The sequence below is a fragment of the Lagopus leucura genome, unplaced genomic scaffold (genome assembly GCF_019238085.1).
Source record: "Lagopus leucura isolate 7727_CA_CO unplaced genomic scaffold, USGS_WTPT01 Super-Scaffold_100015, whole genome shotgun sequence".
NCBI lineage: Eukaryota > Metazoa > Chordata > Aves > Galliformes > Phasianidae > Lagopus > Lagopus leucura.
In genome coordinates, this window is record NW_024962269.1 from 6,363,026 (window position 1) to 6,387,588 (window position 24,563).

The 24,563-nt window shown below is 44.1% G+C and overlaps 1 protein-coding gene across 3 annotated transcripts in view; it reads left to right on the top strand.

The window, feature by feature from the left end:
• Positions 1-150: 150 nt before the first annotated feature.
• The window catches only part of LOC122182701 (tropomodulin-2), a 34,513-nt gene continuing 10,100 nt past the window's right edge, over positions 151-24,563 (top strand). Inside the window, exons 1-4 of one of the 3 annotated variants that reach the window (XM_042876202.1) lie at positions 151-508; positions 12,550-12,755; positions 14,482-14,638; positions 24,383-24,505. In XM_042876202.1, coding sequence (XP_042732136.1) covers positions 12,630-12,755; positions 14,482-14,638; positions 24,383-24,505 — 406 coding nt within the window. In that variant the 5' untranslated portion in view covers positions 151-508; positions 12,550-12,629. Of the gene's footprint in view, positions 509-3,757; positions 3,797-12,549; positions 12,756-14,481; positions 14,639-24,382; positions 24,506-24,563 lie in introns of those variants that run through there. The other 2 variants (XM_042876204.1, XM_042876203.1) reach the window with 2 other exon arrangements.

Genomic DNA, 24,563 nt, shown 5'->3' on the forward strand with positions numbered 1-24,563 from the left:
CAGTTAGCCGAGAGTGAGGGAACTGCAGCCAATGCAAAACGGCGCCGAGCGGACCCTGACCGCGGCGGAAGCGCCGCAGAGCTGAGGTGACCCGGTGCGGTCCCAGCGCGGCCCTTCCTGCTGCCAAGCACCGGCTCTGCTGCGCGTGGCAGGAGCGGGCACGCAGCGCCTCGGCCCTAATCCCGAACTGATTAAATCGTACCGTGTTTACTGATAGCCTGTGTGGTACGAATGGAGAGCACGAGCTCATGTCTGGCCTGACACAGAAGTATTTCCCTGCCTGGGAACTGATGCAGGGTGTAGAGAGGAAGGATACCATCAGCAAACTGCGTAATGAACAAACGCAGCACCTGGACCCTCAGTCCTGTAACTCTTGGATCCTCGATCCTTTATAATTTGTGATGGCCCAACACAGGCTGAAACAAACTGAGGGAGGAAATCATGTTCCCTCCAGGTATTCCTTCCAATGGAAGCAGTGACTCCATTTGAGATGCAGTTCCACAAATCAGTAAGTACAGGGATTTATTATTACCATTACTGCCATAGCAAGTGCAGCGCCCACATCTAAACACATACCTAGCATCCTATGGATACAGAAGGACTCACAGGAATCAAGCTTGGGAGAAACAACTGTTGAGTTTAAGTTAGTGTTATTCAGTTATTTTGGAGGTCTTTTGGTGATTCTGTGATGCGTTGCCATATGTTGCCTTGTAAAAGAGTTCAAGGAAGTCCTACTGTCTGTCAAACCAATGCAGTTAGAAAACCTCAGCCTGAGTGTGGGCGCAGCCTGACTACTTCATAGAATTATAGAATGGTTTGAGTGGAGGGAAGTCTGAAAGGCCATGTAATCAAACTTCCCTGCACTGAACAGGGACACCTACAGCTCCATCAGGTGCTCAGTGCCCTTCCAGCCTGACCTTGGGTGTCCCCAGGGATGGGGCACCCACCATCTCTCTGAGCAACCTGTGCCAGTGCCTCACTACTCTTACTGTAGAAAACTTTTTCCTTATATCCAATCTACATCTCCTGTCTTTTAGTTTGAAACCATTTCCCCTAGTCCTATCAAAACAAATTCTGCTAAAGAGTCTGTTCCCTGTTTTCTTGTAGACCCCCGCTTGATGTACTGCTGGCAAGCACTTCATGGCCCACAGCACCGGGCTCCTGTCACCAGGGCTTATGAACCACACCAGCTGGAAGTGTCACCATCACTCAGCAATGTTACATGCAGACAAGTACAATTCTGCCTTTGCCCAAGGTGTGAGGCTTGCTGATCAGTCCCTGAACCAAGAGCTTCTAAATACAGGTCACTGCATTTGATCAACAGCTGGTCTTAAGGAAAGAGATCAGAACACGCACAGCACAGTAATCAGGAGCAGATGTTGTCTAAAAGACATACCCCAGTTCAAGCAGGAATTAATTAAGCAAAATCTTACAAGCCATGTTATAAGGAAAACAGATGAAAAGATCACAGGAGCCCCTCTGCTTTTTTATTAAAAGAAAAAACAACAAAACACAACAATTTAGAACAACTGACCGCATTTTGGCTACAAATAGTCCAGGGAGATAAGGCTTGCTTTTGGATGCTCCGGTTAGAGATTTACACGGCTGCAAGTGCTGGCATTCAGCTCGGTGCTGGAGAAGCATCAAACCTCAGCACTGCACTCACTGGGTGATGGCTTGGCAGGGAGGCAGCAGCCGGGCTGCTTGGGGCCTTGAGGCAAAGTGCTGTGTGAAGATTTGTACCAGGAAAAAAGAAGTGCTTTGGGGCTGTACCCTCCAACAAACACCCTGCAGTCCGTCTGGATATTCACAGTCATTTGATGCAGATGTATCTTAGCAGATACCATTATGGGATATAACACCTCTCGGATATGTGAGCACTATGGTATTATTTTATCTTGTCATAGAATAGAATCATAGAATTGTTTGAGTCGAAGGGAACCTCTAAAGACCATCTATCCCAACTCCCCTGCACTGAACAGGGACACATACAGCTCTATCAGGAGCTCGGAGCCCCTCCAGCCTGACCTCAGGTATCTCCAGAGATGGGGCATCCACATCCCTGGGCAACCTTTGTCAGTGCCTCACTGCCCTTATTGTAAAAAGGGTATTTTAATTTCATGGTTTTGGAAGAACGGATGATAATTTGTAACATATCCTCTGTACATGAGACTGAGGTGTGATGTGTTTTACTTTGTGTGCTGTGTTTGAAGGAGAATATTGTTCCTGTACTCGTAGGTGTGCTGCTGCTGTGTACATCCACATTTGATGTATCTATTTGCAACCTATATTTTTGTCTGTACATCTCAGCCATGCAGGGACCTGTAGGTTTTCTTAGACAGACACTGGTCGTGTGTCTTATTTTCACTCGCAAGTTTTATGCATGAGATAAAAGGCAGAAAGAGAGAAGAACGCACAGGCAATGAGTGGAACTTTGGCTCCAGCCAAGCACTGCTTACACCATGGAGGTGCTGTGTTGTTACAGGTTATAGAAACCCATGGGAAGTGAGTTTGTCAGCAGGTACAACGCTAAAGGAAAGGGAGGCATGGGAGGGGCCCTTCCCATTCACTGAAGCTGAGTATCAACTCAAATACATTTTAAGGCATGACAGGAAAATCTGAGTACAAAACTTGCAGAAGTTTATCAAAAAAACAAACACCCCAAAGTGAACTTTTGTTCTGTGTTGATATCACATGTTTCGCTTTACAGTATTTGTGTAATAACAAGTTGAGTAACTCATTCAAGCCCTGGTCCTACAGACTGGAGAAAACCCAAAAGGTGTTTTAATCCACATTAACAACAGAGTCCGCATCTCCCTGTCTCATGCCTGCACTGGACCATGTTTGCAGTGGAGCTTCCACCCAAACCAAATGGCTTTTCATAGGAAAATTCAGCTCCCTCACAAGGGAATGTCTCATTTTCTTGCCAACACATCATGAAACTTAAAGACGTTTTAATCACAGGAACAGTTTTTCTGCTGCTGGTGACTCATTGCTTGGTGCTCAGCACTTTGGCTGAAGCGCATTGTCCTGTGAAGGCAGTGTGGTTAATTTGGTTGTGCACAGACTGATTGCAGGGACTGCATTCAAACTCTGTTACATATTGTGAAGGGAGCTTATCAGCAGGACTGACTTTTAACATGGTTTAACAGTGATAGGACAAGGGGGAATGGCTTTAAACTGAAAGAGGGGAGATGTAGGTTAGATGTTAGGAGGGAAATCTTCACTCAGGGGGCGGTGAGGCCTGGGCACAGAGCTGTGGGTGCCCCATCCCTGGGGGTGCTCGAGGCCAGGCTGGGTGGGCTCTGGGCAGCAGAGCTGGGGGGCACCCAGCACGCAGAGGGGGTTGGAGCTCAGTGATCTTTAAGGCCCCCTCCAACCCAAGCCATGCTATGACTGTATGATTACGCACAAACTCAACCCCTCGTTAACACTGGCATGGTATCAAAGCCCAGACAAATTAAATTGTCAAAACAAATGAAAAGAAGAGCGGAAAAGCATCCAAATGATCTCTTGTCATTCCCCCTGCGCTCTCATGACAACGAGCCAAAGGAGAGGGGCGATAACCACGCTCTGGACATAGGTTCCGTCGGCCTTCACCGGACAGGGCAGGCATTCGGATACCCGGGGGCTGCGGGCGGCGATGCTGCGGGCTGCGGGCGGCCGGACTACGAGTCCCAGCGTGCCCGGCAGGGCCGGAGCCGCGCTGCGCAGCCGCCGCGCCGGGCACCCACCTGCCGCCGCCGGGCTCGGGGCGCGGAGGGGCGCAGGCGGCGGCGCGGCGGGGTAAGGCGGGGTAAGGCGGCGGCGGGCGGCGGCTCGGCGCGGTGCGGGGTGGGGCGGTGCGGGTGCGGTGCGGAGTGGAGCGGAGCGGGGAGGCCGGCGGAGCATCACCGGTCGGGGTGCGGCTGCCCCAGCGCGGGGCCCGGGCGGTGCCGGGGCGGCGGGGGGTGAGGAGAGCCTGGTGCGGGGCCGAGCCCCGTCCGCTCGGATTGAGTCTGTTTGGAGCCGTGGATGTATTGCAGAGCGTTTATGAGGTGATGCATATGTGTTTATTTCGGTGCGCTCACATCCTTTATGCCGGGCGCTAAAGGATGAAGCCGGGGTGGATCGATGCGATGAAATGTGAAGATAGGAAGGTGTTTTTGTAAAGGAAAGTGAGCGGGGAGCACGATGTATTTGTATGGCAGAAAAGCAGCGGGAGAAAGGCGGTGCGTTACGCTCCAGTGCGGCAGAGCAGCCCGGAATAAACGTGCCAGCGCCGGGCTGAGGAGCAAGATGCTCATCTGCTAACACTGCAAAGCTCTCGGTGAGCAAAATGTGTCCTCAAGGTATCACAAATACTTTTCTTGATCATCTTCTGATGATAAAATGATCTGCTAGTTTAGGTTTTTTTAGTTTGATGGAAGCTTTGAGGGAATCCCTGTTGCCGGGGGAAAATCTATGGTCGACCATTGAGAGATATAAGTGATGAGTCCAGCAGTGAAAAAAAATGAATGAAAATGGTGACTTGTGTGACTGTGTGTTGTTGGGAACAACAAACTTAGGAAAAAAACATTGCAACATCATTAGTGATGAAACAAACCCAGAAATGCAACAGTATAAAACATCAAATAATAATTGGGATGGATCCTATTTTTCTGCCTTGAATAGTAGACTGTAAATCTGTAAATCTTCCAATAGCATTTGGTAGAGGAAGGCTTCAGCAAGGTGTTGTGTTGTGTGTTTGATGTAAATAGATCCAGACTTTCCAATATCTCATCATACAAAAGCTTTTCTTTAGCTGATTATTCTCAGAAGTTGCCCTTGAACCTCTGTTCTGCCCGGAGCTAAGAACGTGTAATGGGAAAGAACACCTGGGACCAACTGGCCTAATATTGCAGGCATCGCCCCCTGCAATCCTTGTGAGGGAGACATGAACTCAAATCCAGGGCTGTAGGGAGTTCCTGTGTATGTATTCTAATGCCATTATCATCTTTGTGGCATTATTCTGAGCTCCTTTGCTCACTAATAGATTCTGCTGCAGTGCTGTATGCAGTATGGCCCCTAGGTGAACTTCCACAAAATACAGAGATATTTAGACTTTCACCATTAGATGAAGGCTGAATGAGGTTCTGTGAGCCATTTGCTGACCCACATTCCCTGCCTACCCTTTCTCCCATTCATCTAGCTTGGTTGAGTTTGCCTGAACTCAGCCAGTAGCATCCCTCATCTTCACAATCTAGATCATTTTGTTCAGAATGGTGCACTTTGCTCTCTTGTTGCATAACTCCCCTTCCCAAATTATTATTGTTTATTTCCTCTGCATTACTACTTCTGGCAAGCAGTGTTTATGCATTCCTGCTGTTACTGATCAGCTCTGGGGTTTTCTGTAACATTCCTAAGTTACTGAATGTCCTGGCCTGCTGTTTTCCATGGTTGGGTATCCTTTGGGCTGAGGCTGTGGCAGCTCTGCAGGGTTTTGCATTAAGAGGGATCAGGCAGTGTCCTTTAGCCATGGTGCTCACACGTCAGGTTGTGGAATGGAACACACCAGTGTAGCCCTGCTTTCTGTTTAACAGTGGAATTTGGTCATCTATATGTAATGCTACATGAACCTGTAAACTTCCTTTTAAAATCCTTCTTAATTTGCTTTTTTTCTGGGGATAATTCTCGACCCCAGCACGTGCTTTGCAGAATCAAACCTGCAGAGTCTGGTAGCTATCGAACGAGGTTAAAGTATCATCAGAATGATGCCACTTTCCTCCAGTTGCTCTGCAGTAGGTTCTTACCCATTTGCACAGGACACCGACCAGCATCACCACTGATAGCCTCCATCCTCCATCTTGAATCTTAGTGCAGTGGTGCTGGGCAGCAGCCAGGTGCAGCTCAGCAGAGAGGTGCTTCTGTGCACATCACAGCCAAAGCTCACAGAGGAGCTGTGAGCCTTTGGGTGGGGCTGCCGTTTCATAGTCCATCTGTATGAGAAGACTTTGCTCTGCAGGACTTCAGGCTCATGTTTTACACCACCCTTGGTTTCAGACAGTAAATATTTCGTGTTTATAATTGTAGAAAAGCTCACTAATATTATGATATTATAAAAGAGTTATGTGAGGACAGTAAGGTGTGAAGTTACAGTGTTTTCCCGTGGGTTTGTTCCAGTCACACACTGCAGGGTGCAATGCATGCCGAGGGGAGAGTTCTGCTCTGTGCCATCCATTTGGCTGCTGCTGGCTGCGGCCATCGTTCAGTCCAAGCAGTGGTGCAGCCTCAGTTACCACCCTGCATGGATTTCCTAAATAAGTTCTCCAGTTCTAAAGATGCAAGAAACCTACATTCCAGTTCTGCAGTCACCAGTTGCAGTGAGCAGAAATAGATGTTTGCTTTGTTATTTTTTAACCAAAGCTTTGCATCTCTAAGACCATGGCAGAGAATCTTCCTGCGGGAGACACGACAGGGGGACAGGTCTCTGTATTCTTTCCCATTTCTTACACCTGACACATCACAGGTGTGCCTGAACACCCTAACAGCAATCCCGCTGCTGGCAGGGACGGTTAGGTTTGTTTGGTCATTCTCTTTCTGTAGGTAGGAAATGAGCAATTTGTGGTTCGCTGGTTATGGTTGGTGGGCTATGGACTATCGTATGGTCAATGCCTAATTACTTATGTTTTTTGGTATGGAAACAATTCTGGTGGTTATGATCTAAAATATAATCTCATCCAGAAATAGGTTATAAAGTCATCAACCATTGTAAAGAAAACTAGTTCCTTCCCAGGACTTGCTTTCCTGTTTTGAGCAGTTATGAGTAGTACTGTTAATGTTATTTTGGAAAGAATCAGAAATTATTTATCATGTAACTTTATTCTGTATTTAAGGGGGAGAAGCATTAATGTTTCGTCTTCCTTTTATTGCCAATGAAAACACTCTCATGTTGTCTGAATCAAAGGGACTGCTTCTCTTTATATCTTCAATTATGATGGTACAGTCAGATGGATAATTTTGCAATTTACATGATGGTTATTTACTTATAAAGGGCACGGCCAAACTCCAATTGAAATGAATCGATGTCTTGCATTTTGTTTGGTTGCTGGTCTCTCAGTAAAGGAGCTAACTGTAACTTAACCTATAAGAGCAATCAGTGGTGAGAAAGGCTCATCCAGTTATGAAATGGAGTGTCTGATAGCTTCCCGATCCTCCTAAAGCTTCAAACCCAGACTGATATTAGGACATCATAATTGTTAATTATTTACTGGTCTCTCTATGTGACTAGAGCAGTTGCTAGGAACATGATGTGAACTAACTCTAGATTAGCCCTGGGGTTAAAAAGCATTTACATAAAGTGACATTTTCTGCCAAACAGGTTTTAATCATACAAATGGAAATGTAATGAGATAATTTGCCAAACATAAAACCAGAAACCACACATCATTTTTTAGATGAAATATATCCTTGCTAACACACTGCTAGCAATGCGTGTTTGGTGGCAACTTGAGTAATCGGACGGGTATCTGATCTGTTGGATTGTTAGTATTGTAGTAAATTAGGATGAAAGGAAAACGCTGCTTTATAGACCAGGCTGTGCAAATCTAGAAGCTGTGCTGGTAGACAGCAGCAGTACCTTATGGAAACAAGCAAATCCTTTTGCAGCCCTTGGTTAGGCATCTAGGACATTTGTAGTGCCTGCTTAGAGCTTGGTGTCTGTCGGTGAAAGGCACAATGCCTCGGCCGACCAGCTCAGCCATTCACCTCCAAGTATTACCAGGTGGTGAAGACAGGCGTGTGAGGATTTTTTCCTGCAGCAAATGAAGCTGAGGGCATTTCTAATAAACTGTAGTCACAAACAGAACTCAATTACTGTACAACAGCACAGAGATACCTGCTTCATTTGAAAGTTGTTTTAAATAAGTACTTTTGGGGATTCTTTGCTGAAGTATGACAAAGGATGGCAAACTAATCTGGGCTAGAAGAGGTCTGGCAACTTAAGCACTGCCCAGGCCAGCCTTGACCTCAGTGCTGCCTGGTGCCTCTTACCTACATCAGGACCTCTAGTTGATGCTATTTTCATCACACACACAAAGAAGTCAGTCTTAGAATGCTTCCCTACGCATGCTAGGGTGTAATACCGCCGTACTTCTGTGCTGCGCTGCACCTAATGCATCCTTTCTACATCTTCAGAGATTCCAGAACCTCCTTGTTCTAAACCAGAAGGAAATGTTGTAACACAAAACACGAGCTTCAAGTATGCATCTTCCTTTTGCTCATGGTTGGAAAGCACATATTGTTCTTGCTTTATATGTTTACATACAGAAATTAAAAGAACTTTAGCTGTATGTCAAGCAGCAGAGTATTCCTTAAAATATGTATGTGTTAAAATGTCAGCTTGCAACAGCCTAGCCTTATTTTTCATAGCAGCTTCTGGACAGTAGAGAGGTCATCAGCGTGGAGCTAGATTCAAGGCAGTGCTTCTGGGCTGGTGCAAAACAATCACCTGAATCTCACAGCATCTGCTTGTGTGGCACAAACACCGCTCTTAATCATAATGGCCCCAATCCTATTTATTTGGTCCAGTATCAGTTTAACTCGGGATTTATTCCGCCCGTTCCTCACGTTTGTGCTTAGCTACTTGAGATGAAAGAAAGTGAAGAACATTCCCACATTTACAGATCAGTTCCTGGGCTGTTTTTTGGAATGTAAATAGCCATCACTGTCTATGTGAAGAAAGTTCAGAAGAGACTGTACATCAGGATTTCCTTTATAAATAACAGTTGCTGTGATTTGCAATTCTTGATCACTTTGGAACAATTTCTTAAATTTGATTTTTAGAAAAAGATTTTTTTTCCTATAAAAATGCAAAGAACTCTATAAGATTATTTCCCATTTGGTACATCTCTGTTTAGTTAATAAGTGCAGATTGCCATGCAACTTCATTCTTAGCTTGTATGCATTATCACAAACAAGGAGCTCACAATTGGATCACAATATTCTCATCTCTCTAGTGCTTTGGAGGCGTGATGGTTTTCTAGGTGTACAGCCTGTTACTGTTTGTAGCTGCTCATTCAGGAGGCCAAGTTGTTCCAACACTTCTCCAGGACAGTGGATCAGACAGTAACTTAGCAGAGGACTGATTCCATCTCAGAATGAAGCAGCAGTATCAGCAGTGGAAAATTTTGGCAATACTGCAGTGTCAGCAGAACCTATAGCCTACCTACTGTACAAAACCTTTCAGTAGCACATAAAGGTTTTAATAAAAAACTACTTACATAGCACAAGAAAATATAGGAGTTACACAGCGTTGGCCACGTACAGCTGTCGTGATTTTATGCAGACTGAGCAATGACACCTCTTTTGTCTTTGAAAATATGTTTTGAATCCTCACATTGATAGCAAATGGTGAAAAAGCTGCCCCAGATTAAACAGAAATAAGTATTTCTTTCCTTAGAAGAAATCAAAGGCAAAATGACAGCCATGGAGACTTTGAAGCTCACTGTGAAACACCCGTGCTCCACAAAGCTCTACAAGTAGCACAGTTAGCAGAAGCACTGCTCCATAAAGCTCTGCTGTGTCCTGATGGCACAAATGGGACTGCTGGGCTTCTAGCAGCATGGCACGCCTTGCAGCTTAGCAATGGGTCTTTGAGCTCATGTACTTCCTCAGTACTGAAACTAAGTGGGAAAACAAATAGAATTTATGTTCTTCTATTCCTTATTCTCAGTGTTCATTCTTCCCTGTAAGTTTGAACAGTCCTAGCTATGAACCCTCATTCTTCTTTCCTCCGTGTCCCTGACGCAAGGCCATGCTGAGCAGCACGTTGCCCCTGCAGCTGGATGGAACTCCTCCCTTTGACACCTGATCTGCCCTTTGTGCTCCAGATAAGGGAGCTAGGAGCTGCTGCTGGTTATGTTTGCTTTTCCTCAGTTTTCTGTATGTTTATTTCCTACAGTAACCATAACAAAGCAACCCAAGTGGATATCATCTGTAAAAAGTAAACAGTACGTGTACACTCACAAAGTCAAACCTCACTAAGCAGCACAGACAGCATTTGGCCCTGTTTACATACACAAAATTAAGAGAATGGAATCCAATTAGGAAGGTGCAGATAGCAGTCATCACATTACAGCGCCATTTCCAGGGCGTGTGAACTCAGGACTTCAGCATTTCCTTTCCAGACTGATCGATGCTGAATTATTAGATTCATCTCGTTCCCTTGGTTCCTGATAACGTGATTGTGGTGAAAGATTGAGAGTGAGCCCAGAGGCTGAACGTGAAGGCTGGCAGTTCAGCAGGGCTCCTCATGTGAGTGGCAAGCTGCAGGAGACTGTGGGCAAAGAATCCTCCTTAGCAGTTCCTTTGCTTTTTATTCAGTCACTAAAGAGTAAGATGCAGTTGAGAAAGGGAAAATATCAAGGGAATTTCTGTCATAAACACATGCACACAAGAAAAACATAATTTCAACCTCTTCCATGCACTACTAACACTAACGTGGGTTATCCAGTAGTGCTTCATGCCATGACAGAAGTGAGACTGGTATGTTGAAAATTGCCTCATGGCACGCTGCCCTTTATGACTAAGCCCTTAAATAGTTCACAAGGAAATCAGAAACATCTCCAAAACAAACCTGACTTTGCAGTAATTATCCATTGGCACCTGGCTTCAACTTCACAACCTTTTTCAGGGCAGCCCTTACATCCATGGTTCTGCTGGTAGTGGTAAAGCCACTGGGAGATGCTCTCCCTGGGAAGCAGTGATGGGCCAGGCAGGGCAGGCCGTGCTGTGCTCTCACCTGCTGCTTTTCCAACGGTACCTGGCAAACCTGTCCTTGGGATTATGTGTCTGTCTTTCCCAGGGTTGCGATTTAACTGTAATGAAAGAAACATTTAAACCATTAAATAGAGTTTTAAGAAGCTCTAATCCCCTCAAAGAAATGTTTTCAGCCCTGTTAATGAGTGCCAAGCTGAAATGCTGTGTGTTTAATGAGTTTATCCAAAGGAACTTTGAGAAGGCACCTGATCCCTTAGCACTGCTGTACTGCTCCTCAATTTGTTTTCACAGTTTAAAAAATATACTTCTCATTTTAACAAAAAAATGCTTTTTTAAAACATTAGCTGTTGCTTTGTTGTTCTTTTTTGCCCAAACATAGCTCCCATACAATAGAATTTGGATAATGCAAGAATTTTTCATAGCTCCTCTAACTTTGTGAAACATCTCTTGCTGAGTAGCTTCCAGAAGCAGACTCACAATTTAACAGAATGAGGCTCTATGGGGAAAATAACTCTTTTCCTTGGAATGTGTTTGAGCACTTCAAGGGCAGGCTTGTGATTCCAGATTTGTCTAATTTGAAATAGTGCTAATTATTCTCTTCCCTCTCTATAGTCTGCTGTTTTCAGATAAACAGCAAAAGGAGGTGTCTTTTAATATTAATATTTTAATAGAAAGTCTGAGTAAATGCAACATTTTCGTGTTGATGCTGAATAAAAGAAAAGTAAAGCCCAAGTTTCCAGCCCATGTGAAGAGTGACGCAACCTGCATGGATTTTGTTGGTTAGGACAGCTGAGGACCTGGCTGAAGGACGTTCTGGTTGAAAGATCAGCCACGTGTAGTGCCAGCGGGCTGCTTGCCCCATCAACCCTAACTTAAATCTGTGCATGCAAAACTCAGCTGCCAAACCCCACCGCTGGCTGTAGGTAATCCAGTGAGCTTTGTGTGGAGGTAGGGAACAGGGCGTGCTTGGGAAGGCCTGGATCCCATTTAAACTCTGCAGCTGATGCTGTGTCTGATCGTGCATTAATTCCCTTTCACTCCATCCACTCACAGCAGATTCTAGCTCTCAAATTGCGTCTGAGGAGGAAAAAAAACAGTGAATAAAAAGAGAGTTCTTAGTCATATGACAAAGTACGTGACAATGACTAATTGTTGTGCCCATGTGAATGGCAAATGATCTCTTGAGCTCCAAGTAACACATCCCCCCTGCAAAACTTATTTTGATCAGAAGCGCTACTGTTTGTAGCCAAACAGCTGTTTTTGAAATAGCACTGCAAACCAGAGTAGTCTAAAGCTGCTTAGGTAATCAAAATGTTGGAAAGCCAGCTGAGATGATATGGGTAAGCCTTTAGCCTTCGGCAACGTTGAAGATAAAATACCTCAAGGTGTAACATTTTGTTTCTTCTGTGTCAGGGCTGGGCTGCTTACTATGGCTGTGGCTTTCCTCTGATTCTTTTCACTCCTCTGGCCAAAAGAACAGCAGATACTGCTGTTTCTGAGCACATGAAAGAAAACAGATTAATCTCTGTGGAAGGGATAAGTTCCCAATGTTTTTTCTTACATAGGTCTCATAGCTTTTTAGTGACAGCTCATAGCTGCCACTGCACCTGTGAGGCTCCCAAGTGCCATCTGGTCCCTTGCCATCCCTCGGGTAGGGCTGCACAGCCTCAGCACATCCCACTCCTACAGCTGAGCCCGAGCATCGTGCTGCTTTGTTTTCCTTAATAAACTGTAAATGTGGCTCTCAGCATGCGGGCTCTTCAGGGCTGCAGCAGCTAAACCGAGATGCTCATAATGCTTCATTGTTAACAGGGAGTGAAACCGCGAGGAGCTCCGTAGTCCTGCATGGTTGGAAACTGGAAGGGAAGCAGCTGAGCAGTGCAGCAGGAGCCATGTCTCTGCCTTTCCGGAAAGAGCTGGAGAAATATAAGAATGTCAATGAAGATGAAATACTCAGCAAACTCTCAGAGGATGAACTGAAGCAGCTGGAGCATGTTCTCGATGACCTTGATCCTGAGGTTAGTAGTGGGGCCAGGGGCTCACAGTTGGGAGCTGTTCATTGTAAATTCTGCACACTGCAGCATTCTGTGTCTGGCCTGTCATGGGAGGGGCAGTGCACTCAGAAGGAGGAGCAGCTCTGCTAAGGACATGCTGGTTTCATTCCCGCTGTGATGTGCTCCTTGCTTTTATAGGAGTCACTGTGCTCTTTCTTTATCTGTTAGACACAAGCTTGTCTGCAACCTAAATCTTTAATCACATTTGCACACTGCTGCGTACCGACAAGTGCTTTATGGCTGCTATTTCTGAGCACAGAGCAAAAACGAAACAAACAGAATGGGTGTTTGTGAAGATCACATCTTTTGAACTTCAGAAATCTGTTGTCTGTGTCATTCATCACAGATATATTTAGCAGAAGAGAGTATATTTGGGCATGATTAAGGAGAGTAAGATTCAGCAACAGAGCTGTCATTTTCCAGAGAATAAGGATAATTTGGATACTTGAAGGCAGCCTCACGAGTTTAAAGATCTCTGGCCTGAGTACCACCAGTCCTACAAACCTACAGTCACAAACCTTCTTGCTGGGAATTCTGGTTGTTCCTACCCCCAAACCTTCCAAAGTGGTATAGGAATTTGGAAATTGGCCAGTAAACTGACAGATAAAACCCACTCGCTCTGAAGACAAAAATAACTGGAAAGAAAACAACAGATAGTCTGTAGATTTATTACACAAATTTACCTGGAAATTTAAGACTGGGCTCTACTGTTCTGACCCTCCGTACTGCCACTTACCACACATATATTGCATTTTCTGTTATTTTCAAGTATATCTGGCATCTCAGATACAGACAGAAGATCTTAAACCCACTCTGCAGTTGTAGCCAAGCTACATGTGCTGTAATTTTGCAGCAATCTGGGCATGTTTGTGCAAGCAGAGATGAAATGTCTAGTGTCTGGAGTTCAGTGGGTATGCTCCGAATCTGATGGCTGTTTGCCACGGATCAGCTTTGCAGTGCATGTTCTGGCCAGCAGTGAAATGTTCCTGCGCTACTCCAAGGGCATCTTCAACACATTGGCTTTGCTGATATGCACCACCATGTCCATGTATTCCTTTCTGGGGTTTTCTGGGCAGAAATGTGAGAGCTTTGTGCATCTTCTATGTTACAGGAGGCACAGACAATCACAAGGTCACGCAGCTACATGTTGAAAGTGGGGCTTTCTGTACTTGCTTCTTGCATGCTCTGAATAGCTGACATCCACATCATTCACCAGTTACTTTCTGTGCATTCCATTAATTTCTGAAGTTCAAGAGAGATCTGCATTAGCTTGAAGAGAGTTTTGGAAAAAATGAAGAGAGGGAAAGAAAAAATTGGGAGGAGAAACAAGTAAATAGAAGGAAGAAAATGCAGAGGAAGCTTATCTGCTATGTTTACCTGGGCTGTAAACTCTATGTATGTGTATGTGTAACAGAAAATGCTCTGATTTTGCTCTGTTCTTTCGTGTTATGGTTGTAGATGTAGTTAATGAAGATATTAAGAGGTGTTACGAACAAGAAGCTGGAAGACACCCTGGTTTTATTGGTTACATTTAGGTAATGTGTGTTATTGCTGTCCTCAGGGAGCACTGTATGAAGAAACATGCAAATAAATTCCACTTAAAAAAAAAATAGATTGAATAAGTTGGAAAACTGTTTGAAATTGCATCTCCTCCTTTACGTGCCACCTTCCCTTCCACATGCCTTCACAGAACGCCTTGCTTCCAGCTGGATTTCGGCAAAAGGACCAGACCACCAAGCCTGCCACGGGCCCCTTCGACAGAGAACGCCTGCTTTCATACTTGGAGAAGCAAGCACTTGAGCACAAGGACAGGGAAGACTTTGTTCCATTTACAGGGGAGAAGAAAGGTATGGCCACCTTTCATGTCAGGGTTGAATCATGACCTACACCTGGGTGCCGGCCCTTCTGTCAGGCTGGTCAGGACAGGAAGGTGGAGGCCACCCTGCAGGGCGAGGCTGGTGAATCAGGCGCAGGGCTGCTGGAGGAGGTGACGCGGCGGCTTTGCCCATCACGGTGTCTGCCTCACTGCCCCTTGGCTCCTGCTTCAGGGTTAGGCGTGCTGCCGGCCGGGCCTTGGCTGGAGGCGAGTGCAGGCATGGCTGGCCTCACGCTCAGCACACTGCTCCCAGGCCTTGTGAAGCTGTGTGCTGCGGGAGGTGTTGGGCAGGGAAAGAGATGCCTTCCTAAGCCAGTACTGCCTGCAGTTACTGTGTGTGATAACTCAGGGAATATGCTCCCAAAAAATAAGTATTTTTCCGCTTGTTTACTAGCACATCTGGTAACACTATTTGTGCAGATAGCTTCATTGTTTCCCCTTGCCCTACAGCTACAGAGAAAGAGAGAAAAACAGGAAAACCTAATCACCTAAACAGGTAGGATAACCTTAGGGCAGGAGCAGTCGTGTTTTAAAGGGAGCAGTGCTGTATGGCACCTCGTCTCCATGCAGTGGATACAAAGAGCTGCCTGCAGCCACCCCTGCATTCCTACAGGGACAGCCTGGGCTGTTCCTGACTATCAGCCCCTGGTTCCAGCAAAAGAAAAGTGGGAATTTCAAGGCAGTCAAGTGCAACACTTTTCACTTTATGTGTCACTACTGAAGATGCAAATGTTCCTTGCCAGGCAAGAGTGGCTGTTACTGTCATTACATTGTATTTTTGTTCTGTGGAAGAATGGTTTCAGATGAAGAAGACAGTTTCTAGCTAGATCTGATCACTGCATTATTTTATCCTGCAACATATTCATTTATCTCCTTTGTCCTCCATCTGTCCTTTGAGCTCCATGCTACTCATTGGGCTGATTCTAAGCCCTGTGGAAATACAGGAATGCTGCAGGGATCCTGCAGGTAGCAAGAGATCAAACACATTCTGTGCAGAGAGGAGGATGGTTTATTGGTGTGTGGCTTTATTGCCAAATGCTTCAATTTTCCAATCTCCTACGCACCACTGTCCCAGAACAGGGTAAGTTACTACTTGCAGGCCGCTGCATATTTGTACCAACACCTTCCATCAGGTCACACCTTACTGATACTTCACAGACTTAGGGCTGAGACTTTGTCATTTTGCACTGCAATCACATTTGAAATCTCACACATAAATACACAAAATGGTGCTGCATGGAGATACATGCACCTGCAGGACTGGCGCAGCAGCTGTGTAAAGCTGATCCCAGTGCCATCCGTGGCAGTGCAGCTCCACGTGCTGCTTATTCTACTTGAGTTTTCATCTGATGAGGCTAAATAAGCAGTCTGCCTATCAGAATGTTTTCTGTGCATCCAGATGTCCAATATATGATATTACACACTAGATTTAGGTGCTGATAGTATTCTTCTAAAGCTCAGTAATTAGCTTGTTTTGAAAATACATCCTCATAGGAAATTGAGGAAGATAGTTGGGGAAAAGCTTGTTCTTCATCTTCTGCAAGTTGGTGGGCTCTAAAGTGTGTTTACAGACTGGTAAATATTTATATAATTATGTTACATATATGCCTGTTGAATCACTTTTTACACTATAGCAGCACTATAATGTAGCCATATTGTAAATAGCCACAAATATATTTTACAGCAATTCTGGTAGTTAAAAATTAAGTTCTGGAACAGTTCCAAAGTGCCTCTACTTATGTATAAGAAGTAGGAGGTGTCAATGCCTGTGTGCCATTTGGCATTATTTACCACCTGAGGATGTTTGCCTGTCAGTAGGATTAGAAGATGTGAAGTGTTGCTTAAGTTTTTATTACTCTTTTCTATTTTGGGATTTGTTGTACACTGGGAAATGATTTGTTTTTCCACATTTAGGAGGTGGGATGCTCTTACTAAGTGTTAAGTGATGTTTCTACCAGTTCCTATCTTTATCATGCAAATCTGATACTGACATGAAAATTTGGTGATGAGCTGAAAGAAGGTGGCATTTAAAATGTCCTCCTTCCAGAACAATCTGTGATACATCATTATTTTTTACACAGTGTCTCTGCCTTTCTTCCTCTGTTGTTAATGTTTTATTGGAGTGCTCTTGACCAAAAAAGCAGTACCAAAATGCTGCTGAAGGACAGAATTCAGTCCAGTATGTGGGTCTCTAGATGCTCAACACAACCATAAGGTTTTGATTGTGCTAGAGAACAAGGCCAAGCAAATTCCAAAGCTAAGGGGGATATTCAGATTGGTTGGAGCACAGGAAGTGTTAAATACGAGCTCAAGGTGGGGGGTGGTTGTGCAGGGAATCGCCTTGGTTTTGATTATAATCATGGTTTTGAGGGACTGGAAATGCTTGGCAAAAACAATCAAACATATGGCATGCATTAGAGCTTTGGCCCTCTGCCAGATGTCAGCCCGTTAACTTACGGCATTCATTGCTGTACAGAAAGTTTTCATGGAGCGGCTCTCAAATTTCAGTGAAACCCCAAGTTTTGTGCTGAGCCCGGGACAGAACGTTCCCAGCCTGGTGGCAGTGCACCCAGGCACCACTGAGCAGTTCTGTTGGATCGCTTTGCCCCGCATCTTCTCTAATGCATGTCAGGGCTGGGTGCTCTGTCAGAATGTCCCCATCCAAGCGCTCACTTCCATGGGTGCATGCAGAAGATCAGGCAGCTTTCAGGAACTGGTGTGTAACTCTGCTGTCAGTCAGCTGTTCCCACAAGCAGGGCTCATTTTTAATAAGCAGCAGAGGTGTAGGGAGTTAGTTCCGATTAGCGTAGCCATAGTGATTGGCAGCTTCTAAGTGTTTATTTTATGGACGTTTGGATTAGCTCCTGCTTAAGACAGACACTCTGGAAATCCCTACATGGAAGGCAGTGAAGTTGCTCCGTGACCCACTGCCCTGCATGCGTGTAGCTGGGACAGCCGGCGGTCGCAGGAAGGTTGCTCTGAAGCCTTTTTATTATGGAGTAAAGGATGAGATGAATAGGGTAAGGGCTAGTGCCTCTAATTTCTCAGGCACTAGCAGTGCTTTTGCTATGTGATTATAATAAAAGGAGATGGGATTGAGACTCTGTTTAAGGTAGAGAGAAGGTCTGAGAAGTGGGAATGGTGCATTTTGTGTCCTAGGATCTGGACTGGCACTTAAGGCCTGCCCCACTGTTCTCACAGCCTTGTCCCCAGTTTTTCCTATCCATCCACTTCTGGAAAGGAACATAATCCTCTGATCTGCACTTACCTTCTTTGCTGAGTGGCCGGCAGCTTTCTCTCACTGAATGTGTGCAGCTGATCTTAGTTAAGTACTGCTTTAATACAAGCGTATGCTATTAGCAACATTTCTGTTCCTGCTTTTGCAGTGCTTCTCTTACTACATGATACTAATGAAGCATAATTGAAATAAGTTCTATTGTGAAAGATAATGAGCTACAAAAAGCTGGCCGTGCCATTTTAGATTGCTGTTTAGGATTGCTGTTTCAGTCCTTCACCACTGTCTCTGTCTTCTGCAAGGTCTTCTGCTCTTAACCAAACCATTTCAGACTGGATCCAATCCAGTTCTCCTCATGGAAAAACTCCAGTGGATCGGGCTATTATTATTTGTGTCTGGAAAGGGAAGGGGAAAATGCTTGTGTGTGATTAAACACTAACATTTTCAGTCAGCTGGTTAAAGGAAAAAGGAAGAATATTGATGATTAACCAGAGAACTTTGGGGAAACCTCTGTTTTCAGTTGTTCTGGCAGAGACCGGCTATCTTGAGAGTCATGCTGTGCCATGCAGAGTATCAATACTCAGCCTGGTGATAATGAAGTCATTTTCAGAAGGTTAAAGTAATAGAACAGATGCTAATGAGTTCCCAGCCTCTGTACCAGACTCTGCATAGAAACGTTAGTTTAGGGACACGGTATCTTCTTTGGGCTGACAAAAGCAGTCTTTTCACCCCCAAAGCTAAGATGTTTGTTTCAATTTTTGCCACCTTCTTCCTATTCCCCAAGTCTTAAATTTAAAATTGATGTTTGTGTCTTAAAGCATGAAAAAGGTGCTGTTGCTGACAGTAATTCCTGCAGCCAGTGTCTTTCATTGCTTGCTTTTGTAAGACCCTGTTTTAGTTGCTCATGACTTTGCCAAACTCGCACAGTTTTCACTGAAATTTCCCATGCTGAGAGTCTGCTTCAGGCTGGATTTCTGGAAAGTGTCAGCAAAAACGACTCAGCTGTTTCCAAGAACAAGGTTAGGAGAAAACACATTGTTTTAGCCATCTCAAGTAAATTTTTCCAGCTGTTTTTTGTGAGCTACAGTGCCTCCATGCTTTGAAGATGTGACCAGAAATGTATGCCCTTTGCAATCCCCAGGGAAACACACTTGCATTTGGAATCTTAGTGATATTTTACTTCTGGCACCTCCGGTTTGTTCCAGTGCTCTCCACATGTGCTCCTGCATGAATACTAGTTGTGTCCTCAGAGCCTCTGCCTACATGCACAGAGGGCACATGTGCCAACACAGCAGCAATAAGGTGTCAGTATCACTGCATGCTGATTGAAGCCAAGGATGCTGCTGCAACTTATCTCTGCTCTGTGTAGATGCACTATAGATTTAACAACTTTGGAAAGCTGAACTTTGCAACCTTCCTTTTGCATTACCCTGATTTAAGGCATAGATGATACAGTCAGTAATCCAAGAGTAGCAGTACAGCAGCAATTACGATGCTGTGTTTTAATTACTTCTAGCTTTCAGTTTCACACTTACTTGAACTTGGTTGCTTTTTTCTTCATAATACACATTTATTCTCAGAAATTATTAATTTAGCCCCATTTTCACGGAGTATCTGGAGTGGGAAACTTAAGTAAGCCTCAAAAGAAAAGAATAGTGCAAAATGGAAAAAGTGAATCAAGTGTCTGTGATTTATGCAAGGCAGATTTCCAAGATCATTGGATTTCACTTCTAAGGTCAGTGCTCTGACCTCAGCATTACAACATTCTGCAATGGAGAATAAACAGACACTCACTGTAGTCAGTGATTCACTGAAAAGTAAGAAGCAGTAAGTGTAACCAGATATTTTCTTGGAAGTACAATAATCTGAGTTACAGTTTATAGGAAAAGACAGTAATTACTTTACAATTAGGGCAGAAAATGCCTCTGTATTATAAAATTAAGTAACTATCCTTTGTAAAACCGATAGAAAGGACATTTTGGAAAAGGCACTTCAGTGAAAATGAAGTTATTTCTCATTGTTATGCAGTTTGTTGAGTCCCTTTGACTTGTGCAAAGCGGTAATAAATATTAAACACTAGGCAAATAGAAATGGTGGCAACTTAGGTTTATTCACAAGGAGTCTGATGAAGGCTAAGAAGCAAGGCAAAGAGCAGACACACCACAAAGGCTGCTCCAAATGCTGTGGACTTCAAGTGATGATGAAATCTTCAGAATGTTCCATGAGTGTGCCTGTTAATGCAATCCCATCAGCTGTGCTGTTTCAGTTTCTCTGTTTTCCCCTTACATAACATAAGCAAATAAACTTATTTTACCACAACACACTTGGCATAGTCACCTCCTCAATTTTCCTGTAGATGTGCATGTATGCTTATGTAGCTAATTGCTATTGCATAAGGAGATGGAGACGGGGATGTGTCTCATTTCCTTGCTTTCCTTTGACATTGCTTTAAAGGAATAAAGGAGGCATCTGAGCAGTGCAGGAAATCGCGGCTTCCTGAAACCAAGTGGCAGAACTACATCCATGGGTTTATGACAATACCTGGAGGATTGCTTTTTCTTTCTGGATTTTTTTTTTTCCAGAGGATTTGTTTTCCTTTCATCTCATTCTGCATTTCTAAGCCTGTCTGTATTTGATTCAGTCCTTTTTACAGAATCCTTCTCTTTGGCTTTCAATAGGCTCTTTTCTTGCCCTGAGCCCCTTTTGAGTAAAGGGTGCACCATATCCTATTTCAATTTGAATAGAAGTTTAGCAGTGCTTAATAAAGAATAGGCCTGCTGTAATGCTGAGCCAGTACAGGTCTTCAGTCACCACGCTCACAGTCACAAAGTCCCCTGGGCTATAAGCATCCACCCCAGTTGCCATCCAGGTCACCACAGCCAGTTATCCCGGTTTGACTGAAGGAAGGGGAGAATTCCATTGACTGACTGTAGAATTTCACTTTGGCTTCCAGACCTTTTGAGTTTATATATGTGTGTGTAAAAGTAAAATGGTATTTTAATGCTTTCAAGTTTGCTTTCATCAAAACAGAAATTCATTTTGCAGTTAAACACAAAAATATAGATATAATTTGGTACTGTGTGTTAACTTAATGTTGACATTGAAGTAGCTGAAGTATGACACATAGAAATATAGCTTTTCTTGCTATGTTTTTGTCACTATTTTCAAAGAAAGATAAGCTATTACTATTAAGAAATAGCTTGGAACGTGAACATATTCTGGAGGCAAAGGTAACCCAGTCAACGATAATCATATCTAAATTCCAAATTACAGCATGACTAGAAAAGGCAGCTTTTTTTTCAGAAATCTAACTTCAAAATAATTAAACTATTCCTCCGAGGCTTCAAAGTATTTACGAATAATCCATTTTAAATTTAAGCTGGTCCCTTGGGACAAGGAAGCCATAATCCTTAATTTTTTTGTCAGTGGATTCCAAGATAGAATGAATTGCGCTATAAAGTGAATTTACAATGTAGGAACGTGGGACAGGAGGGACCTCCTGCATATTTGAACCCTGTCCTTAAAGTAAAGCAGGAAAACGGACACAACAGTCCATAAACACGTGCATGCAGTTTTGCTGCTGATGGAAAGGTAATGAATTCTTAGTAACATGCTAAATGCTTAAGCTCTTCTAAAGGCTGTTATGCTGCAAAATCTCCTCACGTCGGACTAATGCAAAAGAATGTCCTTGTCTAGATAGCAGAAAGAAGAACAATTTTACAAAGCCATTGGATGCCAGAAAGGCTGACATACATTAAAGATACATATTTTCATCTCTGACATGACCTTGCCCCTTTAAATATTTCATACAGCCAGTAATAGAATATTTTTTCTAAAACATTTGCCAAGAATGCTTTAAATGAAACTCTCATTGAGAGTCATATACACATTTAGAAAGCTTTGGGCTGCCATCCAAGAATTACATATGCCTGAAACAAATGCTTAAAAATTATATTCCTATACATGTGAACCATATGAAGAAAGTATGAACCTGTACTGGTTTCTGCTTTCTTTCTGTACAAGGTTCTTGGCCTATGCGCTTCCAAAATTCAGAGAGAAGGACCAATGGAAATATATACCAGCTCTCATTTACCCAAGACTTGAGGCCCTGTGTCCACTAACAGCATTACTTTGTCCCCACTTGTACCAGTCTGAGATTCTGAACTGGAAGCATCACTCCGCCCCACCACTTGGTGCTGACATGGCAAGAGGCCTTTCCAAAGCTATTCACAGCAGCTCTGAGGATCAAGCCAGGCTCCTTTGAATTGCAGAGCAAGACAACCAGAAGACAGCCTTCTGTTGGTGCTTGCAAGCGGTCAGGCTGGGCTCTGGGCACCCAGCACAGCAATGCCTGCCCTCCTGAGATGGCTGGAACCAGCCACAGCTCTGAGCACGGCTGGGTGGGATAATGCTGTCAGTCAGAATAAAGATAAGCAGGATTCCCTCTAGGTCTTAAATGAACTACTGATTACTGAGAACTCGAGGAACTGCCACTGATCTGAAAGGAAAATGTTTCACAGCCACTGCTCCTCACTGTTGATCGTTTACTCAGATATCTTTTCTCGTTTGGGTCTTGTAGCTTTCAATGGAGTCATGGGGATTTCTCCTGTTGCATTATCCTAACCGGTCAAGTTGCTCAGCTCCTAGCATTAGCTAACTCCTGGTCCATGGCATCTGGAAGATGCCATCCCACACTTCAGGCTAAGGGACAGTACAGAGTGAGTCTGCAATCACAGCATCTGCTCTGTTCTGAACTCTGCAGAGCGTGACTCATCTGTCTTCAGCATATGAGAGTTCCTCACCCCAAGTTTGCCACTTGTCTTCTCATTGTTGCTGCTGGGATGGCTGTCTGTGATTCACCACTGAGTGAGGCTGAAAGTGAAAACGATCCCTACCCTTGGCCCACAGAGGATTTTATCTTCTAGAAGCCTCTTGTTAAAAAATGGCTTGCTCAAAATATCACATGAAAAAAATGAATCATCATATGATAGTGCTTTAGCTTTCTGCATAACTTTCTGTCCAGTTCTGTGCTCTGAAGTTATTTAGCCTCGATGCAAATATCTCTAGAATAAATGAGTCAAATTCTGCATCAGTAAACCTTGTCTGCTTCAGAAAATTCCATTTTTATTTTTATTTCCTTCTGAGCCTGTTCAGTGACCTCTTTCATGGAAGTGGACAGTACAGAAATTGCAGTAGAAAGGCTTGTATAAAAGAGATAAATGCGTTGGGTATTATCCACACAGAAATGATGCTTTGGACCATTATGAAAGAGCGGTCAGGTGATGGAACTGGCTGCCCAGGGAGGTGATGGAGTCATTGTGGAGGTGTTCAAGGAACATTTAGCTGTTGTACTGAGGGATGTGGTTTAGTGGGGAAATGTTGTTGGTGGGTGGATGGTTGAACTAGATGATCTTGGAGGTCTTTTCCAACCATGGTGATTCCATGATTCTATGATAATGGGAAAGAAAAAACATGAGGATGCCAGTGTTGAAAAAAAGGGGGCAGAAAGTCTGTAGTTGAACACAAAATAGCAGAACTGCATTTATTAAGGATAACAAAATAATATCACCGAGACCGTGCCGCACAAATAAGGCAGCTTGAAGTTGACAGCGGGCCAAATCCTCCTACATCCAAAACTCATCTCACTGGAACTTTAATTTTAGGGATCTTGCTCTGCTCCAGCATCACGTTATTGCTATTGGCTACAATAACAGCCTCAGGGAGTAAGTTTGACTGCCTGTGTTGTTTCTGGACTTCTCCTGCAGTCTTTTCATTTCAGCAGAAGGACTGATGGTCTTCAGGCGATGTCCCATGGAACCACCTGCTAACACCAACACCAGCTGGACACAAGGAGGGGTGGGCATGGGAAACAGGCAGGGAACAAACAAGCCTTGGGGAACACGAGGTTTAGTTCAGCCTTTTCAGGTCTGCACAGGTGATCAGGAAAAGGGTGTTTAAGCGAACAATTATCAGGAGATGAAGGGAAAATACTGATGGAAAGGTTGGGAACTGAACTGAATGTGTGAAGGTGATCAGGTTTGCAGAGCTTTAAGGCTTTTGTACGGCATTTGTAAACCAAAAGTTACTTTCGACAGGATGGTTTAATTGCCTCTGGTGCTTTGCTTAAATATGAGGATGAAATTTCTGCAAGCGTTTTGTGTAGACCTGATTCTGCCTAATATAAGCCCACACAGACTTCAGAAAAATCCCAGCTGTCATTGGGACATGCTGGGGATTTATTTTAGGAAATTCGCTTCCATAGTAACAATCACCAACACAGAGCAGAAGTCTTCACTGTTTATTTTTAAACTCTTATTAAGATCCTGGTGTTGAGGATAGCATCAAGTAAGAAACAGGAAAACTTGCACTTGAGACTTTTCCAAGCAGTTCCATTGTCACAGACCTACTCCCTCCAACGCCAGGAGGCAGATGAGTTGTTACAATAATCCATCAGTCACTCTGGCTTTTTTCTTCTCCTAGGAAAAATATTTATCCCTAAAGAAAAACCCATAGAAACTCGTACAGAGGAGAAAGTGACCCTGGATCCGGAGCTTGAAGAAGCCCTGGCCAGCGCTTCCGACACGGAGCTCTATGACCTTGCAGGTTAGATGGTACATGGGCATGGTTCCTTAACACATCCCGCTCACTGCCTGGACCTGGC